Source organism: Sturnira hondurensis, unplaced genomic scaffold (genome assembly GCF_014824575.4).
Source record: "Sturnira hondurensis isolate 20B ecotype Veracruz unplaced genomic scaffold, ASM1482457v3 Scaffold0024152, whole genome shotgun sequence".
NCBI lineage: Eukaryota > Metazoa > Chordata > Mammalia > Chiroptera > Phyllostomidae > Sturnira > Sturnira hondurensis.
This window is the reverse complement of record NW_028096783.1, coordinates 5,922,645-5,935,767: the sequence shown is the minus strand read 5'-3', so window position 1 is coordinate 5,935,767 and position 13,123 is coordinate 5,922,645. Positions and strand designations below refer to the sequence as shown.

At 39.7% G+C, this 13,123-nt stretch overlaps 1 protein-coding gene across 3 annotated transcripts in view; it reads right to left on the bottom strand.

Annotated features, from left to right (window-relative positions):
- Positions 1-13,123, bottom strand: part of ARHGAP32 (Rho GTPase activating protein 32) — a 274,955-nt gene that overhangs the window by 116,865 nt on the left and 144,967 nt on the right. For all 3 annotated transcript variants that reach the window (XM_037038281.1, XM_037038279.1, XM_037038280.1), the window contains one exon: positions 2,798-2,884. In XM_037038281.1, the coding sequence (XP_036894176.1) occupies positions 2,798-2,884 (87 nt within the window). The remainder of the gene's footprint in view (positions 1-2,797; positions 2,885-13,123) is intronic.

Here is a 13,123-nt window from a genome sequence, read left to right as displayed (position 1 = left end):
TTATTAACATTTGGGATATGCTCACAAATTTCAGAGTAGCCAACCAAGAATGAATCATATTAGAAAATGGGAAAAAAACAGGAAAAAAACCCCACTAGACTAAGGCTCAAATCTTGATCTTCCTCTTTAATTAACATTCTTGAGTCTTATATTCATCATCTGTAAAATGGAAACCAGACTATTCACCTCACAGACTGTTGCAGGAATTAAATGATAGCCCACATGTCATAATATGTCTACTACACACAGGTGATCAAAAATGCCTACTAAATCTGGATCAATTCATTTTAAAAATCATGGTTTACATTTCTGAGTTCATGATTTAAAAAGAAATCAAAACTTTAAAGAACAGAGCAAAGACACAATTAAAAGGTTCAAAGGTAAGACCTAAAAGAATCAATGTCCCTCAACCTACAAAAGGGGAAATTTACACAATTTAGTTGGCCATTTTCTATGAAAGAATAAGGGAAGAGAGTGGGTTAAGATGAAGCACCAAGAATATAGGTTAAATAAAAAGAACTTCAAGGGCACATTATTAAAATCAGAAATTAGCAAAGATATGAAATACATGAATGAGTATATCTGGAATGGAAAGATCACAGCAGCATGCAATGATCTCATCCAAAAACTATACAACCTCTCAGCTCTGTTGTTGTTTGCAAATTCCAAGGAGATGCAAGAAAAACTGGCAATCAGAAAACTGAAGTCCTTACTAGCTCCTGCTAAGATTTCGTATAGCTTAGGAAAGTCACCTCAGTAATTTGGGCCTCAATTTCCTCATTTGCAAAATTAGAGAGTTTGATTATGAGTCTCCTGCAGTTATAAAAATACATGACTCTCATTTATTATGGTTTATGGCTGACCTCTGCGGCAGAGTACAGAAGGTAAGCCATGGGAATGCATCAATGACTGTTTATGGAGAGGCAGAGACGTGTGATGGCATTGTTACAATGCAGTAAATTACTACTTTGATGTAATAAGTAGTATACTAAGTAGCCTAAAATTTGGTAAGCAGCCTGGCAAGATATTTACAACCAGGAAATAACCTATCTAGGTCACTATTCATGGAAGCATAACCAAATAACAATTACACATTCTAATGTATGGTATCAAAATATCATAGATAACTTTTGAAAGACAATTTTTTAAAAACCACAGATATTTGTGACATTGTGCTTTACTTAAGAGAATAAACGTATCTGCATTGTCAGAACATACAGAAATCAACAGTGAGATGAAAACATGCTAACAGGCATTAGAGTAGAGGGATTATTAAATTCATTACGACATGCCCACCGTGTACTCCAGATGAAGAAGACATATTTTATAGTCATCTGTTACTAAAGGTTCATCACAAGAGCACTTAACATTTTCACTTAAAAATTAACTCACCAAACAGAAAAATCTTATGAAATATGACATGAAACTTAGTGATTCAGAGCTGCCTACTTTCTCAGAGGAACCTAGATGACATACAATAAAACATGGATAAATGATATGTGACTTTGGATATCTTACTCATATAAAAGCCAAATCAGTTTCCAATATCATATTCTGACACCTATAAATAAAAGCACTTAATTTTGAAAGGTGTTCCTTAAGGTCAACAAGACTAAGTATTTCCCATATGAAATAAGCATCAGACTTTTCCAGGCTATTTAATTTTTAACTTCATGTACATAAATAATACTGTTTAGGAAAAAAGAACATAAATGTCCCTATCCTACTCTCTCCCAAAGAAAACTAAAATCTTTCTATATAAAAAAGATTTCCTTGAAAACACCTGCTTTACAATGGCTAATTCAAAATAGGCAGAAAGCTCAATGAACATATACTAAGTAAACACTAACTTATTACCTGATGGAGGAAATACTCAGTGCTACCTATGACATAATTTAAATCTCATTAAAAGCAAGTCATGATTCCCTGGCCAGGTGGCCCAGTGGGTTGGAGCATCTCCTGTACACCAAAAGACTGCGGGTTTGAGTCCTGATCAGGGTACATACCTAAGGTTGTGATTTCGATCCCCAGTCAGGGTGAGTCCCCAGTCAGGGTGAGTATAAAAGGCAACTGATCAATGTTTCCCTCTAATACCAATGTTTCTTTCCCTTCCTCTTTCTCTAAAATCAATAAACATATCTTTCTATAAGGATTAAAAAGTAATAACAAAATTTAAAAAAATTTTAAAGCCAGTCCTAAAACATACACACATTACACTGATACGGCACAGTGGAACTTACCGTCTTGGTTCACACAGTGAGCATCTGGGGCAGAGACGACGTAGCCTGCTGTTCCCTACATACTGTGCTCCTATTACCTCACCATCAACAGTGCATTTCCCCTGCTCTTACAAGAATGACTTTCATTTACACCTCTAAATATAATATCTATAGAAATGACTCTTTCAAATTGACTGTCTCTACTCTGAGTACTTATAGAAATAAGAAAGAGACTAGGAGAAAGAATAAAATAAAACATCTGTTATCATAGTCACTTTTATTCATTCACAAGTGTCTAAAACCTTATAAAACTGTCTGAGAAGGCAGACAGAAGATGTGTAAGGTGCAGCACTAAACTGCACACTCCACTCAGCACTGCATGAACACATTATTTTCTTCTTAAAAGGATATCATATATTTTCTTAACAAGAGTCATACATAGTCCAATTTCAATAGTGTACAAGTATTTTTCTGTGGATTCTATTAGGCAATGTGAGAAACTCATTACAGAAAAAAATAGTTCCTGAAAATAATTCTTATTGCATTTTATGTGAAATGGAAAACACCCACAAAATTACCTGACACGCAATGTGCACGAGGTAGACCAGCTCTTTAGATTCACAGCCATTTTTTGTTATGTCATTCTGTTCTTCTGAAAGCGAAAGCTGTGGCAAAGAAGAGGGGGCAGAGGAGAGGGGGAGTCATGATTAATGAACCAGAATAAACGAAATATTCAGTGATACTCGGGGTCTCACATCAACTTCCTGTAAGATATGCCTTATAAGAGAACTCTACTATTCTTTATCCGCAGATAAAGAATTCAGGATTTAAAAAATATCCTACTAGCAGTAAATAAAATACATTCGTCCAAGAGAAGGTCTTCACTTCCTTAACTCCCAGTGCACAGGTGAAAGGCAGGCATCAAGGTGGCCCCCGAGAGAGTGTGGCCAAGAGGCTCATGGAGGCCAGGCTCCCCTGCAGAGGCTGCAGACTGGCCACCCAGGAAACAGGCTGCCCCCCCACCCCGATAGGTTTTATTTTAGACTCTCTGTGCAGGTCTGTACACTGCATTTTATTTTTATTTTTATTTGAACCACAAGCTAGCATTTAGAAACTGAGTGTTTTCAAATAAAAAATACCTATGTCTGGCTTCTATTGAAAAATCAGGAAATGTGAAATAGTGGACCCACATTCTCACATGGGCAGCAACTGGCTGGAGCTGGAAGTGACTGACCCCTTTGAATGTGTTCTCCAAGGGACTATGCCCCAGACTCCATCACTCCTGATTTTTCATCAGTATGTAGTTGAATATTAACTGTCCTTCACTGTTCTGCTTGCTTTGTTATTTTTTATACACTACTCACTGCACTCATTTATCTCACATACCTGCCCTAACTAGAAATGTGAATTTGCAAGCTCTGCTCCAAAAACAGACAACCCTGAGTTCAAGTGTCACTAACTGATTGTATAATATTGACCTTCCCACTTAATCTCTCATCTGGCAAATAGAGATTATATAATAATACATATTCCCAAATTTGTGAGTATTAAATGGGATATTGCATTTAAATTGTTCACCAAACTGCCGGTCCCTGGCATTTAGTAACAGGCATTTACAAGAGATAACAATCATTCTTACACTATCCAATATAAGCTGGATTAATCACAAAAGCATAGTGGGTTTTTTCCTAAGTAAAATAATTAAGGGTGAAATGAAACCTAAATGAATAAGCTGCAGAAAGTGAAAACACTTCCATGACTCTGAAGTGATTAATGGATACGTTGGAACGCCTGGAAAAGTCCCAGAAGGATAAAGAATCTCCCTTAGAGAGGGAGGCAGAAACCGGCCAGACCCAGAACAATGGCATGTGGACTGGAGTGATACAGTGAAATTCAAGGAACACCTGTGACACAGAGTTCACACCCACCCAACGGCTGATCCCCACAGGTATCACTAAGTGTACCAGGTCAGTACACCAAAGGCAGGAGGAAGAGCAGGAGAACCAAGACAGACAAACCTGGGAAGTGTATGCTGCCTTCCCAAGCACAGGGCAGCTAGCTAACGCTGTGGATGGGGAACAGAGCCAGAAAGCCCAACTGAGCCAGATCCCTCCGAGGCCCTCAGACAGCCAACAACTGACGGGTTCTGGTGGCACAGGAAAGCTGAGAAAACCCCTGCAGAGGCAACTCGACTTCAAAGAACATAAGACAGCCACACAGCAAGATCTGGGCTTAGGTAGAGGAACGGGACCTCTGGTTTGGCACAGAAAGCTGGACAAAGACCTGGAGGATTAGAACTAGCGACCTGGCGATGAGGTGGAGATGAAGAAAAGAACGTGAGTTTTCTCCACCAGTTCAGAAGCCTAGTGGCTTAGCTGTAAAGCACAAGAGATCTTCCGACACCTTGCCCATTTTCAATTCCCCTTGATAGGAAAAACAAAAACAAAAACCAAAACCGAAAACACCTCCTGCACTTACACTCAAAGTATTTAACAGAAATGATAAACTAAAGCTGCCAGGAGGCCAAAACTATACAAGCTACAGGTCAGCTTGACTCAGCCCCTCAATCAAACGCGACAGACATAATCCAATATAACAACCTAACGGACTAGAAGAAGAAGGGGTAAAGCCCATTCCCAGAAATATTTTACTGACTTTACAGAACTGGCATAAAAAATTACAAACGCACACAGAAACAAGAAATTGTGACCAATGGTCAAGAAAAGAACCAATAAAAGGAATTGGACACAAAAGGCCCAGATACTGAAATAGTAAAGAGAACATAAGTTATGACAGAAATTCTAAAGTGAACTTGAAAAGATAATAATATGGGATACATGGGAAAATCTAGCAGAGACTGAAACTACAAAATTATTCAAAATAAAATGCTAGAAATAAAAGCTGTATCAAAACAGCAAACTGATAAGGTCAAGTTCAAGGAGTTCATCATCACCAAGCCCTTATTATATGAAATGCTAAAGGGACTTATTTAAGAAAAAGAAGATTAAAAAGATGAACAGTGAAAGGACAGCAAACACACAGTTATTAACAACCACACCTAAAACAAAAGCAAACCAAGAAGACAGCTAGATCAGGAGTGGAACCATAGAAATGAAGAACACATGGAGGGTTAGAAACAGGGGGGTGGGAGGGGGAGAAGAGGGGAGAAGGCACAGAAAATAGCATAGATGGTAGGCAGAAAATAGATAGGGGGGAGGGCAAGAATAGTGGGGGAAATATAGAATCCAAAGAACTTGAGACACGTGGTTATAAACTAAGGGGGGGAGAATGGTGGGGGAGGGAGGGTGTGGGTGGAGGGGATTGAAGGGGGGAATAGAACAACTGTAATGGTATAATCAATAAAATATATTTTTAAAAAAAACCAGCAAACTGAACATAAAAGATCAAAGGGTCAGTGAACTTGAAAACAAGTCACTAGAAATTATCAAGTTAAAACAAAAAGATACAAACACAAAGAACCAAACATAACGGTATATTTGAGATCTCTGAGAGAACACCAGACAACCATGTGTACAACTGGACACCAGAGGAAAATGAGACAGACAATAAAACAGAGAAATACTTGGCGAAATCAAATATTTCTAAAACTGGTAAAAGATATCAATTAATAAATGCAAGAAATTTAGTGAACCTCACATAGGATAATTTTTAAAAATTGATACTAGATATTCTATAATCACACTTCTAAACAACAAAAAGACAACCCTTTTTACAGTAGGCTAGGAAAATGAAACATACTGCATAAAGGGAGAAAATGTTATTGACGGCTGAATTCTCACCAGAAGGAAGAGAGGACATAAGAAAAAGAGAAACACCTTTAAAGTGGTGAAGGAAAAGAGCGTTAAATCTGTATCCCATGAAAATAACCTTAACAAATTTAAGAAACATGGGCACATTTCCAAATGACAAGAGCTGAGAGAGCTGAGAGACCAGTGCAAGAAAGAAAGCTACAACACTTCTTAGGCTGAAGGGAAATGGTACAGGATAAAAAAATCCAGAAACACAGAAGGAGTAAACAATACTAGAAGGGGTAAATATTTAAGTAAACATAAAACAGCTAAATTTGCAACAATAACAGATGGCAGAAGTTTGAGACTATCTTAATAGTTCTGAAAAAAGAGAATAAATTATCCTACAATTTATTCACACCTAAACTACAAGAAAAAAATAAGAGCAAAAATTTAGTATTTTCTGATTAATAAAAACAATGAGTTTCCAAAAGCAAATTCTCACTATATCAACCTTCTAAAACATGCACTTTGAGAAAAAAACAGATTCCAGGAAAAAGAACTAAGACAGAAAGTAGAAATACTCAGCAAAGAATTTAGCAAATAAGCATTTCATCTCAACAAATTTTAACTGTATAACAAAAACAATGACAAATATAGATGATAAGGAGATGGAATCATAATCCTAGGCCACACCACATGAAAGTCCAGAAAGAGCGACCCAGTGAAAACACCTCCAACCACTGTGGTTGCTTAAGAGAAGGAGCAGATACTGATCAATTTCAGGCTGAATATTAGGTATTCAAGTAAAAATTTCATTGTAGCCACTAAAAGAACAGAAAAAACACAATTTCTAAACCATGAGGGAAATAAAATGTTTAAATATCAATAACTACAACAGAAATAAAAATACAAGGACAATCAATCTTCCTCAGCAGACCTGGCCACAGGAGAAGAGAGAAGGGGAGCACAGACTTCCAAATGAAGGCAAGGAGATCTGCGGGCGGGTGGAGGGGACAAAATGAAAGGCAAAGGCAGATGGTCAGGCGGTGTCAACAGAACAGTGGAGCAGGAAGCTCTGAACTTGAGTCCCTCACAGAAACACGGGAAAACAAACTAAAAACTCTCAAAATCAACCTTCTCACTACTCTAGGAAACAGTGAAAGGCCTATAACAGCCATAAGAACACCGAGTCACAAAAGCCAAGTTCAATGCCGTAGGCAAGCATTGCAGCAGTTTCACTTGCCCTTGCTCCAGCTCCTCCCCGGTGGTAGCGCTGGGGCGGAGGTGGCTCCAGTTCCCAGGTGTGGGGCCCTGGGCCCTGAATCCGCAGGAGTAAGACACACTAGCAAACTACTGTGTGTATCTATTCCAATCTGTCTGGTGACCCCCTGAAGAATGGATGCAAGACACAAACCTCTGTTTCATTAAACTTGGAACTGACTCAGGGACAATAAGCAGCAGCATTGTTCAAAACTACTGTAAAGTAAACAAGAAACCTGTAGCCACCTGGAGCAAAAGATTATAGTTAAGACATAAAATAGTTTAAAACCCAGGAGGAAAAGCTGAAAAGAGGTTCTTTGTGAAATCAGGGCATTGAAAAACCCATGAATATGTCCAGGGCAGAACACATGCACACAAAAGATACAAGAATATACAACCCTTTAACCTCCAACTAATTTTAGAGTTGAACGAGTGCCCTAACACAGTAAAAATGTGCAAAGGCTGGAGAAAGTGCCTGTTTCGTTTATTTTTAGCTCCTGGCATTCAAGGAATTACCTGAAAATAAAATATATACTACCTGAACACGAGCTAAAAGAAGAGAGACTTTACTGAGAAGCCACAAGAGAGAATAGTCTTTGCAAAAATAATCTCAAAAAGTTACTAAACAAACACTACATCCTCTATGAACAAAAAAAATCTGTAGAAAAGTGTGGAATCTGATTGCCAGGATCACCACATTATAACATTCAAATGTCCAATGTGCAACAAAAAAAATCACAACATATACCAAAAAAAAACACAAAAAACCCTCACCAACCCTAGGAAGGCAGAGGTCATTATCAAGAGAAGTAAAACTAAGACCACAGAATCTACCTCTGAGAAGTCTAGATACAGGACTTTAAATAAATTTCGAATGAACTATTAAAATACACTCGAAGACCTCAAAGAAACCACAAAGAACTAAAGGAAAGTAGGAAAACAATGCAATGAAAAGAACTTAAAAAAGAGAGAATCAAACACAAACTTGATAGGCGACAAATCACTTACTGAAATAAGATTTCACTAAAAGGATCAACAGCAGATTTGGGGAGTAAGAAAAATCAACTTATTTAAAGAAAGTACAAATAAAACTATACGGTCCAAAGAACAAAAAGAAAAAGGAATTTTTAAAAGTGAAATGTGCATAAGGGAGCTATAGGACATCATCAAAAGGACCAAAACTTGTCCTGGCAGGTGTGGCTCAGTTGATTAGAGCATCATCATATACACCAAAAGGTCATGGGTTCAATCCCTGGTCAGGGCACATACATGAAGGATGTTTCTCTCTCACATTGATGTCTGTCTGTCGCTCTCTCCTCACCTCTTCCCATTTCATTGCTAAAGAGCAATGAAAAAATGTCCTCCGTTGAGGATAAAAAAAGAAAAAAGACCAAAACTTGCATTATGAAAATCTCAGAAGAAAAAAGAGACATTGAGAAGAAATATGAAGAATATGGAGGAACAGGAGAATGCTGACTCTCGAGCCCCCTCATAAAAATGAGGATTAACAACTACCCACTAACAAGAATGCCCCTACAAAGATACTAGAACTTGGGGTGCAGCCAAAGTAAACACTAGGAACAAAAGTTTGAGAAAAGTTGCGTTAGAAAGGCAACAGAAGTGGTTTCACTTAGCCTCTGCCCTCTCCCCAGCAGCAGAGAATCACACTAACAGGGATTCCCCAGGAACACGGTTTCCCCAGTACGGAAAAAAAGCCCAATACGGACAACCAGCTTCCCCAGCCTCCCCAGTGTCTACAGGCAAATATCAAGACCTCTGTCTTGCCTCAGGGAATACTGCGGAATTGGCAGAGATAGGCCACTCAAAGTCACTTAGTGACAAAAAAGGGGAACGGGGTATACCGCAACCAGTGGATGGATCTTGGAGGTGGCATTGTGTCCTTGCTGGTGAGGATACCCAACAAGAGAAACCAGCCAACAGCCCTACCCAACCACAGAGCTGAAATGTGGCCCTGTAGGGGCAGGGGCAGGATAATCAGTTTGTCCAATGGGAGTCTCCATGACAGGCCCAGCAACCACTGAACACAGTCAGTAATCCTAACCAATTGTGGAGTCCAACTACAGCCACACCCAACCTCAAGGCACTGCTTTTGGTCCTGCCCAATCCGGGAATCCAGTCAGTGATCACTCTTGACCAGCAGCTCTGCCTAGATGGGGAATCCAGCAAGTTACCCCACACACATGAATGGTATGACCTATAAGCACAGACCCACCAACACGAAGCCAACCTGTAACCCCACCCACGTGCACAGAACAGCCTCCAGACTCACCAAACCCCAGAGCCCAGTCTGCTGCCCCGCCTGAACACCAGCTCAGCCAAAGGCACCAACTGACCAGGGACATAGCCACGCCTGGCCAGCGGCGATGACAAGCCCAGCACACAGCATGTGCAGTCACGGAGCCCAGCAGGTGGTCCTGTCAAGGGGGAGGTCCAGCCAACAGCCCCACCTGACCTCAGACAATGAGCAGCAGCCCCATCCACCAGAGACCCCAGCAGCAAGCCCGCCCTTCCTCAGACACTACTGCCAGGTGGGATGGGGAAACCGAGACAAAAAATATAAAACAAGGCCCAGCAGTTTGGGCCACTTACAGCCAGCTCATGAATCACAAGAATCTATTTCCCCTAACCTAGGACACTGAGAGTAAGTGGTTTATGCCTCCCCTCCCTAACCAAAGAACACATAATTTAAATCACCCTGGTCTGGGAGATAGAGAACACAGACTGAATTAATGTCATTTGTGCCAAGCAAGGACAGCTGAAGTCAGGGGAACAAATAAAACCCCATTAAAAGCCAGGCAGATTCAAGATTAAAAATTAAGCAGTGTGGTGAACCACAGAATATTCCCCAAACCCCCTATGCACTCATTTTGACACATCGGCATGTTAAAAATTCACCTGGAAAGCTGATGAACATTCTGATGAAACCCTCCCTAAGCTTCTCACCCACAGAAAAAAGATTAAAAAACCCTCAGGACAAAGACCCAGCACAGGCTCGCTCCACAGCACATACATATCCCTTGCTGGGCACAAACTTTCTACTTCCTCCTAGACTCTAAGGGTCCCAAGGGGACTTGCAGCCAGGGGAGCAGTGGGCAGCTGCAGCCCCACCCAGGCTCACCCCCTGATCCTGTCTCCAGGGCCCCCTTTTCTCTGACTTCCCAGTGAGCTGACAGCAGCCCTGCCTTGGGTCACTTTTTCCTATTAATGTTTCTAGAATAGAAATATTACAGGAGAGCCCAAAGCAGAGCACCGCCTGGGCTCTCTCCTGTTGCCCCTTCTACCCTAAGCCCTCCCTTTGTCTCACTGTCCCCAGCTTTAATAAACATACTCTCAAAACCACCTGGATTCATGTTGTGCAATCTTTCCTACATGAAGTCAAGAACCCACGCACTACAGGCGGCCTGAGGGAGACACACTCCAGGCCACTACCTGTCAGGCAAAACTACCAAGTGTCCCACTGAAAACCACAAGCTGGGCCGACTGGTCAGTCTTTCTCCACCAAAACAAGCCTGTGAAGACTGGAAGAGGTGACCACTTCTGCAAATGCACAGACACTGATGAGAGCACACAGGATAGTGACAGCACAGGGAAGCATGACAGCCACAGGCAGCACATAAAAATCCACGCCAGGTCCTAAACAGTGCAGCTCTCAGAATCATCGCCTGAGAGAAGTCAAATAAAAAATACAAGAAAACACAGACAACTAAAGGAAATTAATACACAAATATACAAAGGAAAATAATACACAAAGTGAGAAGTTTAACAAAGAAACAAAACCCACTAAAAATAAAAATTATACAGATAAAGAGCATACTGACTAATTCGAAATTACAACTGATAGTTTTTTAACAGCAGATTCAATCAAGTAACAGAAAGAATCAATGAACTCAAAGGCAGGTCATTAAAAATTATCCAGTCAGAGAAGCAAAATGAAAAATGAATGAAAAACAGTGAAGAAAGACTACAGAATATAGGGCAATAAATGACAGGCATGCATTACTGGAGACCCAGGTAAGTTAGAGGGAGAAAAGGGGGCAGAAGACCCATTTTTAAAAAGTGGCTGAAAACATCCCAAATTTAAAGAATATGTATATACTCAAATGTCCCCAATCATGTGCCATCCAAACAGGACTTCGCCATGACGCATTATAATCAAAAATTACCAAAAACCAAAACCACAGAATTCTGGAAGCAGCAAGAGAAAGACTCTTCAAATACAAGGGACCCCACAAGGGTATCAGCAGAAACTTGGTAGGTGAAGAGAGCATGACATGATACGTTCAAACCGTTGAAAGAAAAGAACCGCAAAACAAAAATACGATACATGGCAGAACTTCCTGTCAAAGAAGAAGAAGAAATAAACACACTTTCAAACAAATAAAAGCTGAGGAAGTTTACCACTAAATCCGGCTTACAAGAAATTATAAAGTTCTTCAAACTGCAATAAAAAGGTACAAGGTAACAAGGTAAAAACATAAATGAGTAAAACTCACTGGTAAAGGTGAATAATAGTCAAATGCAGAACACTCTAATAATGTAATAGTGGTGTGCACAACACTTTACCTCTACTATAAAAATTTAAAATAAACACAGTAACTATAGCTGCAGTAATTTTAAAATGGATACATAATATAAAAAGATATAATCTGTAACATCAATAACCTAAAATGTGGGAGAAAGGAAAGAAGTATAATTTTTCTATTCAACTGAACTTAACTTATTATCAGCTTAAAATAGGATGTTGTAATTACAAGGTATTTTATGTAAACCTCATAGTAACTATAAAGGAAGAAACGAAGAAAATGCACACAAGAGAAAAAGAATCAAAGCACAATGCCACAAACAGTTATCAAATCACCAAGGAAGACAGCAAGAGATGAAGGTAACAAAAAAACTAAAATTCATGCTGAAAATAACAAAACGGCACCAGTAAACCCCGACATACCAATATTTACTTTAAATGTAAATGATTAAGTTCCTGAGTCAAAAAACATAGAGTAGCCAAATAGATAAAAAATAAGATTCAACTATAAGTTGTCTAGAAGAGAACCACTTCAGCTGTAGGGATGCAGACAGACTGAAAGCAGGGAGAACAGATATTCTATGCAAATGAAAACCAAAAGGCTGCAGAATCACTATATTTATATTACATAAAGCAGGCACTCAGTCAACAACTGTCACAATAGACAAATGAAGGTTTATATAAAGACAAAAGGGTCCATTTATCAAGAAGACTGTATCAATAAGTAGTAAACACATGTGCTCCCAACATCAGACACCTAAATACATAAAGCAAATATTAACAGAAATAAACGAAGTAATAGACAGCAGCACAGTGATAGTGAGAGATTTTCCTACCCCGCTATCAATAATGGACAGATCGTCCATACAGAAAATCAACAGCAAAACATTGGGTTTCAACTAGACTGTAGATCAACAACTTTCAACCTTTTTCATGTCATGGCACACCTAATTAGTAAAGTTCTATGGCACACCAAAAAAATATATTTTCTGCCAATCTGACCAAAGAAAGGTGTAATTTTGATTCATTCATGCCAAATGGATATTGTTGTGTTGGCGGTTGTCACCTTTTTTCTGACAACCTAAGAGAAAACAGGCCAGTCTCCCTAACTGAATAGTTAGGTATCACATGATCTAAAAATCCCCGCAGCGCACCAGCTGAAAACATGGCTCCGAATGAAAAGGACCCAGCAGACACGCCCGGAACATTCCACCTCACAGCAGCACCGTGCACGTGCTTCTCCGACACACTCGCAGGGTTCCCCAGGGCGAGCACGCACCAGATCCCAGGTCTCGGGAGGTTTTAGGAGACTGACAGCGAACCAGGTATGGTTTCCAACCACAGTGGTG